The 18,599-nt window shown below is 42.1% G+C and overlaps 1 protein-coding gene across 1 annotated transcript in view; it reads right to left on the bottom strand.

Annotated features, from left to right (window-relative positions):
* LOC132826025 (ectonucleoside triphosphate diphosphohydrolase 8-like) overlaps positions 1-18,599 on the bottom strand; it is an 88,206-nt gene that overhangs the window by 29,821 nt on the left and 39,786 nt on the right. The window contains exon 5 of the mRNA XM_060841746.1: positions 7,987-8,217. Within this exon, the coding sequence (XP_060697729.1) occupies positions 7,987-8,217 (231 nt within the window). The remainder of the gene's footprint in view (positions 1-7,986; positions 8,218-18,599) is intronic.

Raw genomic sequence — 18,599 nt, 5'->3', positions numbered from 1 at the left:
TTAGCCTGCTGGATACACTTTCCTCATTCCTGAAGAAGGGCTCATGCCTGAAACGTTGACTCTCCTGCTCCTTGGATGCTGCCTGAACTGCTGCGCTTTTCCAGCAACACATTTTCAGCACAGTTGGGGATATTCCTGACTATGAGTTTACCGATTATGTTGGAATAGTTGCCCAGCTTTGAGCTATTAGATTGGTCCAAGGTCTATCCCACTTAGCGTAATGATTGTGCCACATAACATGACAGAGGGTATTCTTCATGTAAGGTGGGACTTTATCTCCACAAAGACTGTGCGGTACTCATTCATACCTGATTCTTTCATGGACAGATGCATCTGTGGCATGCAGACTGACAAGGATGAGGTCAGGTTTCTTAATTCCCTCATCACCTGCTGCAGACCCAGTCTGGCAGCAATGTCCTTTCAGATTGAATCAGTTTGATCAGTATTACTGCTGCCAAGCCAATGTTAGTGATGGACACTGAAGTTCTGTAACCAAAGAACATTCTACACCCTTGCCACCTTCAATGCTTCTTCCACGTGTTGTACCAAATTATCAATGTATTGTCATCACCAGAACGTTTCCTTGATCATGTCTAACGTGATTATATGCCATTCTACTGCCAACTTTGCTGCATCTGTCCTGCTGATTAAACATGGCATAGCCAAGGATCATGGTGCCTGCCATGTTGTCAGTAAGGTATGATCCAGTGAGTGTGACAATGTCGGGCTGTTGCTTGACTAGTCTGTGAGACAGCTCTCCCAATGTTGGCTCAGGTCCTCAGATCTTATAAGGGAAACATTGCAGAGTGAGCAAAGTTGATATTGGTGATGTTGTTTCTGGTACCTGGATTGATGCCCCGTAATCTGTCCTGTTTCGTTTTGTTGAGGGTTTCTTTTCATAATTTGTTACATCTGAGTGACTTGTAAGGCCTTACCAGAGAACAGTTCGGAGTGCGAACTGCAAGAGAATGAAAGTTCTGGAAGGTGAGCTAAACATGAGAGTTTAAGAGTTTAAATCCTCATCTTCTGAAGGAGGTCACTGGAAATGGTAACTCTGATTTCACTCTACAGATGCTGCCAGACCTGCTGAGTTTTTCAAGCAAATTCTGTTTTAGTTTCTGACTTCCATAATTATTTAGATTTTTTATGAATCTTAATCCTTTGCCTTCTTAAAACTAAAATTGCAGGTCAGGGAAGGGTAGACATTAAAAGTTTTTCTTTGCCTTTCAGGCCTAAGGAAAATTTAAATAAACTCTCCTGGTGCTATAGCTAATTAACCTAATTAAATACAGTGGCTCGTAAAGCAGGGCAGGCCTTAGAATATTAAAGCAAGTCCTGAAGTGCTCCCAGCACAGAGTGAGAAATGCAAGAGCATGAAAATGCTGAGAGTTCAACTAAGAGTCAGAATTTTAGGTGAGTGGGGAAGGGAGACTTTGTTGTGTTTTGTTCCGGCTAATTCTGCAAGGGGCTTTTTTATGGTCAAGTTGCTGCTGGTTAAATCTAAAAGCGGGCCCAGTTGAATATTAGGCTTTGTTGAGGCGGATGAGCAGCAACAAGGTAAGGGTAAGTTAAGATCCTTTTTTCCCCTAAATCTGCTAGTTGTTAAAGGGCCAGAGAAGGCAGTGAGTGAAATGATAGACTCCTCCTGTCAGGTGTGAGAGATCAGGGAGCAGTCAAAATTTCCTTGCAACCATACCTGCAGGAATTATGTCCGATCGCAGCTCCTCTCAGACCATATGATCAGTTGGAGCAGATGTTGGAAGCACTGAGGAGCGTACGGGAGGCAGAGAAAGCAATAGCAACTTCAGGGAGGTGGTCACACCTCAGGTTCAGTTAGGTAGATGGGTGACTGCCAGTAGAGGTAGGCAAATAGTGCAGGAGTCTCCTGAGTTATCCCCTTCTCAAACAAATATACTGTTTTGTAGACTGTTTGGGGGGGGGGATACGCCCTCAGGGGAAAATAGCAGCGACACCCAGGTCTTTGACAGCACAGCTGGCTCTTCTTTAAAGCTGGGTATGGCAAATTCCAGCAAACAGTTGTGATCAGGGTCTCCAGTCAAGGGCACGGACAAAGAGAAGCCCTAGGATAGTATGTGTCTCCTGGTGCCAGGGTTAGGAATCTCTGGAGGTGCCAGAGGAAGTGGAGGAGGCTGGTACAATTGCAACATTTAAAAGACATCTGGATGGGTATATGAATAGGAAGGGTTTGGAGGGATATGGGCCGGGTGCTGGCAGGTAGAACTAGATTGGGTTGTGCTGTCTGGTTGGCGTGGACAAGTTGGACCGAAGGATCTGTTTCCGTGCTGTACATCTCTATGACTCTATGAGCAGTGAGAGGCCCATTATGTGTATGACATAGGTAGAGAAAGATAACCTGCAGAATGAATATAGGCAGTTAGGCTGGATCTCAAGGGTAGTAATCTCCGGATTAGTCATGGTACCACTTGCTAGTGAGAGTAGGAATAGGGCAAATGAATGTGTGGCTGAGGAGCTGGTGCAGGGGCAGGGATTTCTTCTGGGACGGAGGTGACCTGTAAAAGAGGGACAGATTGCACTTGAATTGAATGGGGTCCAATATCCTGGCAGGGAGATTTGCTTGAGCTACTCAGCTGATTTTTAACTAGTCTGGCAGGAAGGTGGGACACTAAACAGTAGTGAGCCAAGAGAGAAGGTTGAGGCTGGTACAGAAGTTAAGAGAGCACATTCAACAGGCACGATGGGTAAAAACACAGGGAACAAGGGAGGAGTAATGAATTAAACTGCATTTATTTCAATGCAAGAGACCTGGCAAACAAGGCAGATGAACTCAGGGCATAGATGGAGGAAAATGACTGGGATATCATAGAAACATGGCTGAGGGAGGAACTGGACCAGTAGCTCAATGTTCCAAGGTACAGATGTTATAGAGAAGGAAAGAAAGGGAGGCAAGAGAGGAGGGGGAGTGACGTTTTTGATTTGAGAAAACATTGGGCGGCACGGTGGCACAGTGGTTAGCACTGCTGTCTCACAGCGCCTGAGACCCGGGTTCAATTCCTGACTCAGGCGACTGACTGTGTGGAGTTTGCACGTTCTCCCCGTGTCTGCGTGGGTTTCCTCCCACAGCCCAAAGATGTGCGGGTCAGGTGAATTGGCCGTGCTAAATTGTCAGTAGTGTTAGGTAAGGGGTAAATGTAGGGGTATGGGTGGGTTGCGCTTCGGCGGGTCGGTGTGGACTTGTTGGGCCGAAGGGCCTGTTTCCACACTGTAAGTAATCTAATCTAATCATGGTAGTACTTAGAAAGGGATGTCCAGTGAAGCTACATGGATGGAACTGAGAAATAAGAAGAATATGATCACTTTGATGGGATTGTACTATCAGTCCTCCATTAATCAGCAGGAAATTGAGGAGCAATATATGGAGAGATTGCGGATTGCTCTAAGAATAATTGTAATATTACGGGATTTTAACTTTCCAAACATAGACTGGGACTACCATAATGATAAGGGCTTGGATGGGGAGGATTTTGTTAAGCATGTTTAAGAAAACTTTCTCAACAAGATGTGGAAGGTCCTACTACAGAAGGGGCCAAACTTGATCTTCTTTTGGAAAATAAGGCAGGGCACGTGACTGAGGTGTTAGTGCGGGAGCACTTCGGGACCATTGACCATAATCCTATTAGTTTTAAAATACTTATGGAAAAAGATATGTCTGCTCCATAAGTTGAAGTTCTAAATCGGGGCAAGGCCAATTTTGATGGTATTGACAGAAACTAACAAAAGTTGACTGGGAGCGGCTATTCGCAGGTAAATTTGCAGTAATTCGCAGGTCTGGCAAATGGGAGACTTTTAAAAGTGAGATAATGAGAGTTCAGTGTCAACATGTTTCTATTAGTGTGAAGGACAAGGCTGGAAGGAGTAGAGAACACTCAATGACTAGAGAAATTGAAGCTCTGGTCAAGAGAAAGAAGGAGTTGTATATCAGTAATAGACAGCTGGTATCAAGTGAATCCCTTCAAGAGGGAAATCAGGAGAGCAAAAAGGGGACATGAGATAGCTTTGGCAGATAGGATAAAGGAGAATCCAAAAAGATTTTCCAAATATATTTAGAGCAAAAGAGTAACGAGGGAGCGAATAGGGCCTCTTAAAGATCAATGAGGATTTCTATGTGTGGAACAACAGGAGGTGGTTGACGTTTTATACAAACTTTTTGTGTCAGTGTTTACTGTGGAGAAAGACATGGAGGTTAGGGGACTTGGGAAAATAAATAGCAAAGTCTTGATAAGTTTGCTTTACAGAGGAGGAGGTGCTTTAGGTTTTAAAATAGATAAAAATGGATAAATCCCCAGGACCTGATCAAGTGTATCCCAGAACATTGTGGGAAGATAGGAAAGAAATTGCAGGACTGCCAGCAGATGTATTTATATCATCGATAGCCACAAGTGAGATGCTGGAAGGATGGAAGGAAAGGCCAGGGAACAACAGACTGGTGAGCCTAACATCAGTGTGGATAAGTTGTTGAAAGGAATTCTGATAGACAGGATCTACTTGCATTTGGAAAGACAAGGACTGATTAGCAATAGTCAGCACAGCTTTGTGCATGAGAAAACATGGCTCATAAACTTGATTGAGTGTTTGAAGAGGTGTCTTGGAAAATAGATGAAGGCAGAATGGGAGATGTTGTCTGTGTGGACTTTAGCAAGGCCTTCAACATTCCACTTGGCAGAATTGTCAGGAAAGTTAGATCAAATGGGATCAGGGACAGCTAGCCAATTGGATTCAAAATTGGTTGATGGTAGGAGACCGAGAATGCTGTTTAAACTGGAGGCCTGTGACCAACTGTGTGACACAAAGATTGGTGCTAGGTCCACTGTTGTTTGTCATTTATGTAAACTATTTGGATGAGAATAGAGGAGGCATGGTTTGTGCAAGTTTGGTAGTATAGTGGACAGCGAAGAAGGTTATCTCAGAATACAACAGGATCTTGATCAACTGGGTCAGTGGGACAAAGCATAGCAGATGGAGTTCAATTCAGGTAAATGTGAGATATTGTGTTTTGGTAACCAAAGCAGGACTTACACATTTAATGAAAGGGCCCTGGGGAATGTTATCGAATAAAGAGACGCAGGGGTGCAGGTACATAATTCCTTGAAAATGTTGTGACAGGTATACAGTGCGGTGAAGAAGGCTTTTGGCACGCTTGTCTTTATCAGTCAGGGCATTGAGCACAGGAGTTGGGACGTCATGTGAGAGCTGTACAAGATATTGGTAAAGCCACATTTGGAGTACTGAATCCAATTCTGGTCGCCCTCCTATTGGAAGGATATTATTAAACTGGAAATGGTGTAAAAAAGATTTACAAGGATGTTACCAAGACTGGAATGTTTGTTTAACAAAGAAAGGCTGGATAGGCTTGGCCTTTATCCTCTGGATCAGTGGTGCTGGAAGAGCACAGCAGTTCAGGCAGCATCCAACGAGCAGCGAAATCGACGTTTCGGGCAAAAGCCCTTCATCAGGATTTTGCCCAAAATGTCGATTTCACTGCACGTCGGATGCTGCCTGAACTGCTGTGCTCTTCCAGCACCACTGATCCAGAATCTGGTTTCCAGCATCTGCAGTCATTGTTTTTACCTTTATCCTCTGGAGCAGAGGAGGCTGAGGGTTTATAAAATCATGAGGGGCATAGATAAGTTGAATAACTGAGTTATTTTCCAAAGTTAGAGGGCAAAGGTTTAAGTGTGAGAGAGGAAAGACATAAAAGGGACTTGAAGGTGGTGCATATATGGAATGAGCTGCCTGAGGAACTGGTAGAGGTGGGTACAATTACAATAGTTAAAAGATGTTTGGGCAGGTTCATGGTTAGGAAAGGTTTAGAGTGATATGGGGCCAAATGTAGGCAAATGGGATTAGTTGAGTTCAGGAAACCCAGTTATCATGGAAAGGTTGGACAGAAGAGTCTGTTTCAGTGCCTTCTGATTCTTTATCTTTTTGAGCAGTTAAGACTGAACCAGAGTTTTAATGGTCTGAGGACATGTGGGTCAGAATCAATAAGAAGGACAGATCTCTTTCTCTGAAGGGCATTAGTGAACCACAATGGTTTCATGAGTATCACTAGACTTCAAGTTTTTAAACATTGAATTCAAATTCCACCATCCATCGTGGTGGCCTTGAACTCAGGACATCAGAACATTACCTCTCTAGATTACTTAGGGTGGCATTGTGGCTCAGTGGTTAGCACTGCTGCCTTATAGCAGCATGGACCCAGGATTGATTCCAGCCTTGGGTGATTGTCTGTGTGGAGTTTGCACGTTCGTCCTGTGTCTGCATGGGCTTCCCCTCAAAATCCAAAAACGTTCATGTTAAATGAATTGGCCATGTTAAATTGCACCCATAATGTTCATGTACATGTTAGTTAGGTGTAAATGTACTGTAATTAGGTGGGATACTCTTTGGAGGGTTGGTGTGGACTTGTTGGGCCAAAGAGCCTGTTTCCACACTGTAAGGATTCTATGATTCAACAATAAAATTAGGTCATTGCCTCCCTTTTTGTTTGTCAAGTGCTTTCTTATAAACCATCCAATACAGTCCCTTCTCCATATTTCTCTGTATTTTATTAACAAAATCAATGCCATTAGTCAAGCATACAGTTACGAATCTGCATTGGTTTTCTGGAATTAATTTCACCCATTCCAAGAAGGGGATACTTTTTCCCAATTATTGTTTGTAAAACTTTAGAAAACCGTCCTTGACTTGCGTAATATCTTTGCATCCTTTTTTTGAATAAGCATGTCATATTTGCCACTCTGCAACCCTCTGGTACCTTCCCTGTATGTATTGAGGTTGTAAGCCTTCCACTGTCTCCACCCCCATTCCCTTCAGAATTAAATCAGTCCAAAACCACAAGCCATCGTCTTAGGATAAGGGGTTGACCATTTGGACTGAGAAAGGAGAAACTTTCTTCAGTTAGAGATTGCAACTCTTTGAAATTCTCCACCTCAGAGAGCAGAGTGTCAAGTATTTTCTAGACCGAGATTGATAGATTTTCAAGATTAGTTAATTGACACAAGAATTGGAATTACGGTCATAAATCAGGCATGATCATATTGAATTTTAGACCATGCTCATTAGGGCTAATGGCCTTTTCTGAACCATTTTCATCTGCTTTCAGCACTACCTTGTTGAAGGATGAATGGCCAGTTGAAAAATATGAAAATTGTCTTACATAGAAGTTCCCATGAATTGCAGGTTGATAGACTCTGTCAAATGAGCAGGTGGTGCTCCTTCCACACGCTGTGAAATTGAAAATCGCCTTGAGCCCTTGGCTACATTTAGCTGGCTCTCCTGATCCAAACACAGTAAAATTTTGAGTCCCGTTATATGGTGATGGCCTCTGGGTAGAGGTGCATGGATTACCGAAGATGGAGTCCAAAGTCAACATTGTCTCATACCCTTTCAAATAGCATGGATTCTCGATGCGAGTATTTAAATCTTTCCCCTGAAAACAGAGATTGTCAGTTGTCTCTGAGAAAGAAAACATCATGTTGAGAGAGTTTGGCAGCTTACACAGAGTATAACAGGTCGCCGGGGGTGACTTACAGATTAAATTCAATTGAGGACTAGAGGAGTTTATACAAAGATCAGATACCTGTGGTGAGCCACTGTGAGATATAAGGGGTTTATGTATAGATTTACAAGTGCATGGGACTGAATTACAGACTGAAATTTAATCAACACCGCAATGCATCTCGATATGAAATGGCAGATTGTAGGGAACAATGTTGTAGTCAGTTTATAACGAAACATAAAATCAGCATTAGACAGAAATACAAATGGATTTCAGTGTGTGTGTGCGGGAGGCATGGGTGTGCTCATTCTAGACAATGTAACTGAGTCTTCGTGGAGTGATTTGAATGCAAAAAGGAGAATTGCCACTGACTGGTTCCTGTGGTTGCAGTGTTAGGGTTTAATGTGACATAAAGCCATTTGACAGAGAAAGAAGCCATACCCTACCTTTAATAATGTGGCAATGTACTTTCTGATAGACTGCTGTTGGCCATAGCATGGGTAGCTTTGAGTGTAGATGGTGTAATTGTAGCCATACAAGTGGATATTCATCTTCCCTGGCATATTCTTGAAGACTTGTTTTGGGATAAAGGTCAGTTGAGTGGATGAGCTCCCAAGGTCCAGCAAACCAAAGGTCTGTATAGGTTCTGGGTGAATCCAGATACCTTCCCAGGAATACTGCAACAAAAAAAAGGGAACACTTCTCAGGAATGTTTTATAGCTGATTGACAGCAGCGCTCACTTTTACTTCACTTTTCACAGACTTCTGTTCATCTCTTAATTGTGAAACAATTTATCTAAAATCAGATGAGAGGATATGAGTGATTAGGGGAACATATGAGGCATGGTGTGGGGAGGAAGTGAAGGATGGACAAGGAGGAATATGGGCAACACTCAAAACACATGAAGGTGGCATGAGCTATGGTCATAGCTGCCTCTAAAATCCCCAAATCCTCTGGGAAAACCCATTCGTGAGGATGACCAATCAGAAAAAAGTCACCCCTGCAAATAGAATGAAAGGAAACAGTGAGAAGCTCTTCTTCCCAATCACAACTGGTGCTCGCTGTTAATGGTAAGGTGAGAGGTTAGGCCAAGGTAATAATCACTACATATCTACCACAATAGTCTTGATAGAATAAGTAATAAGGTGTAGCCAAGTGAAGAAGCTTCAAATAAAAGGAAAAGAGTAATCACCCCTCACAAAGTTTCTGTTAAGGCTATGATGTTAATGAAATTGTTCACGACATGTTGGAGGTGATGGTAAGGGAGGGGAGTGAGTTGCAATGAAGGAGATTAACAAGATTACCCCCCAATGAGCGCATTAGGTGGAAAATACATGAGAGAGTGTGTTGGAGCAAATGATATTGGTGCTCATAAAGACCCAGCACCAACAGCACATTGATGAATCTTTGGAGATATCAAAAAAGACACAGAGGAAAGCTGAAGGGTTATCTGAGAGCGTTACAACTGGACCCCAGGCAAAGTATCTCAATTCATTATGACAAAATACTCCAAATTTGTAAGGTCCTGAATGGACAGGGATGAACTGTTTCTCACAACTATTTACCCAACTCTTTACTTGGTTTCAACAAGGTTATTTCAATAAGAATTCCTTGCCTTGTTGACAGACTTTAACTGAGCTTTCTTGATTTAACAAAGACTGAGTTAATTAATTACTAAATGTAAGAAGACTTAGGAACAAAACACAAATCACATAGAGTAAAAATGAAGTGAATCAAAAAAGATGAGTTACAGAAAGAAACAGATGTATGGATTTACATCTTAATTGCTTGCAAAGAGTGGATCATTGAATGTTACAACCATTGAGGTAGAGATTTCTAATAGTTGGTCATTGACAGTTGTTTTCATGATTTTTAGTTTTGCAGTGATTTGAGATTCAATAGTTCTGATTCCTTTTGACCATGATTGAATTCCTATTTTCTTTTGTCTGGTCTGCAGCACATGGGGTGAAAAGTTGCCTTCCTTTACCTGAAACACAGAGGTTCTTTGAATATGACCTTCTCAGCATGTTAATGCTTGAACCCAGGTTAATACAGGACAGAGAACAGAGAACAGTACAGGCCCTCCAGCCCACGATGTTGGGCCAAGTGTTCATCTTAATCTAAGATCAACCTAACCAACGCATTCAGGGTTTTATAGAGCTGTAGCAAAACCTCAGCTCTTAGATTCAATCCCCATGTTAATGAAAACCAAAAACATCATACACCTTCTTAACAAGCCTAACAGCTTGGGTGGCAACTTTGAGGGACCTATACACATGGACCCCAAGATTCCGCTGTACCTCCACACTGCCAAGAATCCTGTCTTTAACTTTGTATTCAGCATTCAAATTTGACCTTCTAGAATAAATCACTTAGTACTTATCCAAGTTGAACTCCATCTACCACTTCTCAACCTAGCTCTGCATCCTGTCAATGCCTACAATAGTCCTCGACACTATCTACAACATCATCAACCATTGTGTCATCGGCAAACTTACTAACCCACCCTTCCACCTCTTCATCCAAGTCATTTATAAAAAACTACAAAGAGCAGAAGCTCTAGAATAGATCTCTGCAGGACACCACTGGTCACTGATCTCTCGGCGGAATACTTTCCAGCCACTACCACCCACTGTCTTCTCTCGGCCAGCCAATTTTGTATCCAGACAGCCAGATTTCTCTGTATCCCATACTCGTAACTTTCTGAATGAGCCTTCCATGGGAAACCTTATCAAATGCCTGACTGAAATCCATTTACACCACATCCACTGCTCGACCTTCGTCAACATCCTCACAAAACACAATAAGGCTTGTGAGGCATGATCTGCCCCTCACAAAGCCATGCTGACTATCTTTAATCAAACTATGCTCTTCCAAATAGCCATTAATCCTATCTCTCACAATCCTTTCCAGTACATTGTTTATCACAGATGTAAGAGTTACTGATCTGTAATTCCCAGGGATTTCCCTATTCCCTTTCTTGAACAGAGGAACAACATTCACCTCCTTCCAATCATCCAGCACTACTCCTGTGGAGAGCGAAGATGCAAAGATCATTGCCAGAGGCACAGCAATCTCATTCCTCGCTTTCCGTAGTAACCTTGGACATATCTGATTATGCCCTGGGGACTTACCTATCTGATGCTTCCCAGAATTTCCAGCACATCCACTTCCTTAATATCAATCTGTTCAAACCTATTAACCTGGTCCACGGTGTTCTCACTAGAAAGAAGGTCCCTCTCGCTAGTGAATACTGAAGCAAAAAACTCATTTCGGTCCACCCCTACTGTGTCAGACTCCAGGCACAAGTTCCCTTCCCTGTCCCTGATCAGCCCTACTCTGTCTCTGATCACTCTCTTATTTCTCACTTATGTATAAAAAAGGGTTTTCCTTAATAATTCCCACCAAGGCTTTTTCATGCCCCCTCCTATCTCTCCTCAGTTATTTTTGAGTTCTTTCCTCGTTACACTGTAATCCTCTAAAGCTGTACCAGATCCTTGCTCCCTCAACCTTAAGTAAGCTTCCTTCTTCCACTGAACGAGGAGCTCCTCTCATCCTGTCATCCAAGGCTCCTTCATGTTATCATTCCTTGTGGGACAAAGTTATCCAACACTCACAAGTGCTCCTTCAACAGCCTCCACATTTTCTCTCTCTCTCTTAGACACACACACACACACACACACACACACACACACACCACTCTCTGTGGAAAGACCCTGCCTCTGACATCTCCCCTATACCTTGTGATAGCCATTTCTGCCCTGGGAAAAAAGTTTCTGACTATTCACTCTATCTATGCCTCTCATCATCTTGTACACCTTTATCAAGTCACTTTTCATCCTTCTTCACTCTAGTGAGAAAAGCCTGCGGTCCCTCAACCTTCCTACATAAAACATGCCCTCTCTAAAGCTTCCACATCTTTCCTATAATGAGGCAAGCAGAACTGAACACGATAGTACAAGTGTGGTCTAACCAGGGCTCTATAGAGCTGCAGCATAACCAAGTAGTTCTTAAACTCAAAGTCCCTGCTAATGAAAGCCTACACACCATAAGCCTTCTTAACTATCCAATCAATGTGGGTGGCAACGTTGAGGGATCTATGGACATAGATCCCCAAGATCCTCTGTCTTTCCACACTGCCAAGAATACTGCCTTTAACCATCCATTCAAATTCTGCATTCAAATTTGATCTTCCAGAATGAATCACTTCACACTTTGTGGATATAGGTATGCTCACTGACAACACATCCATCCCAGGATAGGCCAAACATAGACACCCATCAGAATTCCCAGAAGCATGGCATTCCAACCGGAAATCTATTAACAAACACATTAACTTGGATCCCATTTACCATCCCCTGAGAAAAAGAACAGGAAATGACACCACCTTAGGAAATGATATCACTACAGGAAATTACATCACCAATCCAAGGAAAGCCAAACATATAAATGGAAAGTGGACTACACCAGCAGTGCTTCATCCGGAGGCTCACTGAAGATTTTACCTAGTATTGTGACAAAACATCTGAAAACAAACCTTCCAGCTCAGCGAGCAAACCTACACCCAGAACCTCAACCTGAGCTACAAATCTTCTCAAACCTTTTCCAGATTGAACTCCATCTGCACTAATCAACCCAGATCTGTATCCAGTCAATGTCCTGTTGCAACTTACAACAGCCCTCCACACTATCTACCACTCCACCAATCTTTGTGTCATCAGCAAACTGACTAACCCACCCTTCTTCTCTGTCATCCAAATCATTTACAAAAATCACAAAAAGCAGAGTCCCAGAACAGATAACTGCGGAGCACCACTGGTCACCGAGCTCCAGGCTGAATAATTTACAACTACTACCACCAAATTTTGAGAAGACTTGTAGCTCAGATTGAGGTACAGGGTGTACATTTGAAAGTTCATTTTCAGATGTTTCATCACCATACTAGGTAACATCATCAGTGAGCCTCTGGTGAACTGTTGGTGTTTTGTCCTACTTGCTATTTATGTGTTCAGGTTTCCCTGGGTTGGTGATGTCATTTCCTGTTCTTTTCTCAGAGCATTATTTCAGTGTGCCACCACACACTGCAGCACAGAGGATCTACAAACACCAGAGGAAAACTATCTATACTTTTCAAAAAAGTACCCAATAAACACAGTCCGCTGATTTCTTAGCAACAAACCCAAACAAGCAGACAAAACATGCCCAGAAACCCTAGCCACTCTCCCCTACATCAAAGACATCTCAGAAATGGCTGAAAAACTACTCACACCCCTTGGCATCATGGTAGCCCACATTCCCACCAACACACTAAAACAGCAGCTAATGAACTTAAAGGACTCTATACAGACAACAAGCAAAACAAAAATCATTTACAAAATAACTTGCAAGAACTGTAACAAACACTACATTGAATAAACAGTCAGAAAACTAGCCACCAGGATACATGAACATCAACTAGCAACAAAAAGACATGACTCACTCTTCCTGGTATCCTTATATTCAGATAAGGAAGGACACCGGTTTGACTGGAACAACACATCCATCCTGGGACAAGTCAAACAGAGACACACACAAGAATTCCTAGAAGCATGGCATTCCAACTAGAACTCTATCAACAAACACATTGACTTAGACCCCATTTACCAGCCCTTGAGAAAAAGAATAGGAAATGATGTCACCAAACCAAGAAAATCTAAATACACAAATAGAAAGCTGGGCATAGCACCAGTGCTTTATCAGAGATTCACTGATGATATTACCTAGTATGGTGATGAAATGTCTGCAAACGGACTTTCCAACTCAGTGAGCAAACTTACATCCAGAATATCCATCTACTACCACCCTCTGTATGAGCCAGCCAATTGTGTGTCCAGACAGCCAAATTTCCCTGTATCCCATGTCTCCTTACTTTCCTAATGAGCCTACCATGTGGAACCTTATCAAATCCATGTACACCACATCCACTGCTCTACCTTCATCAATGTATTTTGTCACATCCCCAAAGAATTCAATATGCCAAGTGAGATATGACCTCCCCTCACAAAGCCATGCTGACTATCCCGAATCAAACTGTAGTTTGTGCCAGGTGTGAGTCCATGCAGTGGAAGGATTTTCCATTGCCTCCAGTTTTGCTTGGTCTGCTTGCTGCCACACATGGCCAACTGCTGCCTTGATGTCAAGGGCAATTTCTTTCACTTCATCTATGATTTCAACTCTTTTGTTCATGCTTAGACCAGTAAGGTTGTGATGATCACACTGTTAAACTCAAATGGACCCTCAGCCAACATGTTACTCCTGAGCAGGTGTGACCGGAGAGGACGGTTGAGTACAGCTTTCATCACTTTACTGATGGTTGAGAGCAATCTGATTGGACAATAACTAGCCAGATTAGTTTTGTCCTGCCTTTTGAGAACAGGGCAGACCTAGGTGGTTATTGAGTAGAAGCCATTGTTCAAGCATTAGTGTAAAAATTTGGTTAGGAACATAGCTAATTTTGGAACATATCCACTGCTGCACCCATAGTCTTTGCTGAATCTAGGACTCCTTGTCATTTCTTGATATCACATGGAATGAATCAAAATGGTTGAGGACATGCATCAATGGCAGCTGTACAGGAATCTTAATGGACATTTGCCACTTCTGGCTGAAGATGTTTGCAAATATTTCAGTCTTGTCTTTTGCACTCGTGCTGGGCTCCTTCACCATTAAGAATGGGATGTTCATGAAACCTCCTCCAGTAATTATGAGTTGAATTGTCCACCACTACTTACAAGTAGATGTGATAATTCTGCAGAGCTTTGATCCAGTCTGCTAGCTTATCTCTGTAGCATGTTGCTACTGCTTATCATTTATGTGATTCTCTTTTCTCATGTTTAGGTATGCCTGATCTGCTCCTGGCATTCTCTCTTGCAGCCCAGTTTGATACAGGGTAGAGGAAATGTGAGACCATGAAGTTAGATTGTGATTGTTTACAATTCCACAATGTTAATGTCTCATAGCACCTCAAAGATGCCTAGTTTTAAGTATGTAAGTTAGCCTGCCAAGCTTGAAGGTTTGTTTTCAGATAGTTCATCACCATACTAGATAACAGTGAGAGTCTTGGTAAAGCACTGGTGGTATGCCCCAACTCTCTTTCTAGCTCTTGGTTTCTTAAGGTGGGTCATGACATTTCCGATTCTCTTTTCCAAGGAAAGGTCAATAGGGTCTCAATCGATGTGTTTATAGATGGAATTCTGGTTAGAATGCCATGCCTCTAAGAATTCTCGTGCATGTCTTTGTTTCGCATGTACTAGGATGTGTGCATTGTCCCAGTCAAAGTGGTGTCTTTATGTATATAAACTAGTGATAGTGGTTCATGTCTTTTGGTGGCCAGTTGGTGTTCATGCATCCTGGTGGCAGGTTTCCTGCTAGTTTGTCCAATGTAGTGTTTTGTAGTTCTTGCATGGTATCTTGTAAATGATGCTAGTTTTGCTGGTAATATCTAATGGATCCTTTAGGTTCATTCGTCACTGTTTAAGTGTGTTGGTAGTTTTGTGGGCTACATGATGCCAAGGGGTCTGAGTAGTCTGGAAGTCATTTCTGATATGTCTTTGATGTAAGGTAATGTGGCTATACTTATTGGTTGTGTTGTGTCTGTTTGTTTCTGTGGAATCAGCGGATTGTGTTTATTGGATACACATTTTTCTTGAAAATGTTGTATAGAATTTTTTTCTCCTTTTTGTAGTTCTTGGGTGCTGCAGTGTGATGTAGCTCATTGAAATAATGTCTTGATGCAGCTCTGTTTGTGGGTGTTGGGATGATTGCTTCTGAAGTTATGTATTTGGTCTGTGTTTGTTGTTTTTCTGTAGACGCTGGTTAACTGTACACTCAACTGTTCCAACTAGGAATGGGAGTCTGTCGTCGTTCTCCTCCTCTTTTGTGAATTTGATGCCTGTCAGGATATTGTTGATGGTGTTGTATGTTTCCTCTAATTTGTTCCATTTTGTGATGAAAAAAATGCTGCCAAGTTTGCTAGATATGTTCTGATTCTATCCCACTTAGTAAGATTGTGTCACACAATGCAATGGAGGCTATTGTGAAGACCACAAATCATAACCAGGGTCACTTATATTGAACTTTAATTGCAACCTGTTATTTTTGTTAAAAAATACATCCAAAATGACTTCAAATACTTACAAATTGAAGAAATGGGCTGCAAAGTGAAGTGTAATCCTCTGTGATTAACTTTGTAAATATTCTTTTTCTGGTCATTAATTCATGGGCAACACAGTGGTACAGTATTTAGCACAGCTGCCTCACAGTTCCTCACACCAGATTTAATTCTAACCTTGGGTGACTGTCTGCGTGGAGTTTGCTTGTTCTCCCAGTGTCTGCGTGAATTTCTACCGGGTGCCCTGGTTAGCTCCCACAGTGCTGGTTTGGTGGATTAGCTATGCTAAATTGTCCTGTAGTGTCCTGGGATGTGTGGGCTAGGTGGGTTAACCATGGCAAATAAAGGGGAAAAGGGGAAAGGTTGAGGGGCCAGGTATGGCTGGGATACTCTTCAGAGGGTCGGTGAGGCTTGATGGGCTGAATGGCTTCTATCTGCACTGTATAGTTTCTATAAATCTATGAACATGATTATTAATAAAAGACAGCATCTGGGTGAGTGAAATGTTTGTATTTTTTGCAGGGACAAAGATTAAACGTTAAAATCTTCAACTCTGGTATGTGTTTATTAATGTCCACTGCAGATAAAGAATAGAAATTTAGCCAATGTTGAAATGAACCAGGACAAAGAAAGTTTAAACAAAAATAGAAGCTGGAAAAGCTCAGCAGGTCTGGCAGCATCTGTGAAGAGAAATCAAAGTTAATGTTTTGGGTCCAGTGACCCTTCAGAAATGTTAATCAACTTACAAAGCAAAGAGTCTCAAACTTGACATTCAACTACCAACATCAGTGCTACTGTTAATATCCACGGGAATTGATACCTTAATTCGTCTTCCCAAATGACCCACAGAGGCTGATCTATGTGTTTTCAGCTTTAACATTTTTTGGACTCAGTCCTCATTTCTAATCTGTGTATATGGGTGTTGTGTCATTACTTGCTGTTGTGTTTTGTAACTGAACTACTTCACTCTTTTATTAAATCAGGACAGCCTGGTTAAATTAGCTGTTTTTAAAACTTAACTTCATTTGATCTGGGGGAGCATAATAACATGAGTTTTAAGAAACTCATGGAATCCTTGGGTGAAGGTGTTAAATTGAGGGAAGGCAAACCATAACAATATTAGGCAGGAACTGGAGAATGCTGAGTGAAGGCGACTGTTGAGGGTAAACCCATATTGGACACGTGGAAGTATTTCAAATGGCAGTTGATAAAAGTTCAGGAGCAATATGTTCCTGCGAGAATGAAGGAAAGGCGTGGCAAGTTCTGTGAACCTTGGGTGACCAGGGATGTCATGACCTTGGTCTAAAATAAAAGGAAACATACATAAGGTCCAGAAGGATGGGAGCTGACAATGCCGTAGAAGTGTATAAGGAAAATGGGAAATAACTTAAACAAGGGATTAGAAGGCTAAAAGGGGTCATGAAAAGTCATTAGCAAACAGGATTAAGGAGAATCCAAGACATTTTATATAAATATAAAAAGTAAAAGGAGGTTGGCCCACTCAAGGATAAAGGAGGGAATCTATGGGTGGAGCCAGAAGATTTCAGTGAGATCCTTTGTGTTGATATTCACCAAAGAGAAGGAATTGGTGGAGGATGATCTCAAGGAAGGGATTGTCGAATTTCTGAGCTAAGTTGCTATTAAAAAGGAAGAGGTGTGTCTTAAATAGTATTAAGGTAGATAAGTCCCCAGATCCTGATGGAATCTACCCCAGAATATTGAGGGAGGCAAGAGAACAAATTGTTGCAGCATTGACAGATATCTTTGTATCTGCTTTGGCTATGGTTGAGGTTCCAGAGGACTGGAGAGTAACTGATGTTATCCCAATGTTTAAGAAGGGTACCAGGGATAATCCAGGAAATTTACAGGCCTGTGAGTCTCACGTCAGTGGTAGGGAAATTACTGGAAAAGATTCTCAGGAACAAGATCTGTATGCATTTAGAAGCAAATGGTCTTATTCGCGATAGACAGCATGGTCGTGTGCTGGAGAGGTTGTGCTTCACTAATTCGGTTGAGTTTTTTGAGGAGGTGATGAAGATGATTAAGGGAAAGTGGTGATATCCACATGGACTTCAGGAAAGCCTTTGACAAAAACTTTAGTTATAAAAGCTGAAGTCACATGGTATCAGATGTGAACTGGCAAGATGGGCATAGAACTGGTTTAATCACTGGAGATAGAGGGGAGTGATGGAAGGATGCGTTTTGGAGTGGAAGGTTGTGACAGTGTCGGAACCTCTACTGTTCGTGGTCTACATAAATGATTTGGAGGAAAATGTATGAATTAGTAAGTTTGCAGATTAAACAAAGATATACAGAGTTGTGGATAATGAGGAGGATTGTCAAAGGATACAGTAGGATATAAATCAGTTGGAGGCATGGGCAGAAAAATGGCAGATTTGACACACTTGGAATATTGCCTACAGTTCTGGTCACTATGCTACCAGAAGGATGCTTTGGAGAGGGTAAAGAAATGTTGCCTGGTATGGGGATTTTAGTTATGAAGCAAGGTTGGATAGACTGGGTTTGTTTGAGGGGTGACCTGATAGATGTTTAGAAGAAGGGGCAGCATGGTGGTTCAGTGGTTGGCATTGCTGCCTCACAATGTCAGGGACCAGGGTTCAATTCCCATTTTAAGTGAATGTGTATTTGGTGTTTGCACATTCTGCCTGTGTCTGCTCAGGTTTCCAAAAACGTGGAGGTGAATTGGCCATGCTAAATTGCCCATAGTATTCAGGGATATGTAGGTTAGGGGTATTAGTAGAGTGGTAGGGGAATGGGTCTGGGTGGGTTACTGTTCAGACGGTCAACGTGGAGTTGTTGGGCCAAATGGCCTGTTTGGACAAGGTCAGGATTCTATTTTTAAAACATTGTGAATGGCATGGATTGAGTGGAAAGTATGAGGCTTTTTG

This window comes from Hemiscyllium ocellatum, chromosome 21 (genome assembly GCF_020745735.1).
Source record: "Hemiscyllium ocellatum isolate sHemOce1 chromosome 21, sHemOce1.pat.X.cur, whole genome shotgun sequence".
In the NCBI taxonomy this organism is placed as follows: Eukaryota; Metazoa; Chordata; class Chondrichthyes; order Orectolobiformes; family Hemiscylliidae; genus Hemiscyllium; species Hemiscyllium ocellatum.
Note: the sequence above shows the minus strand (reverse complement) of the source record. Positions and strands in the feature narration are given on the sequence as shown.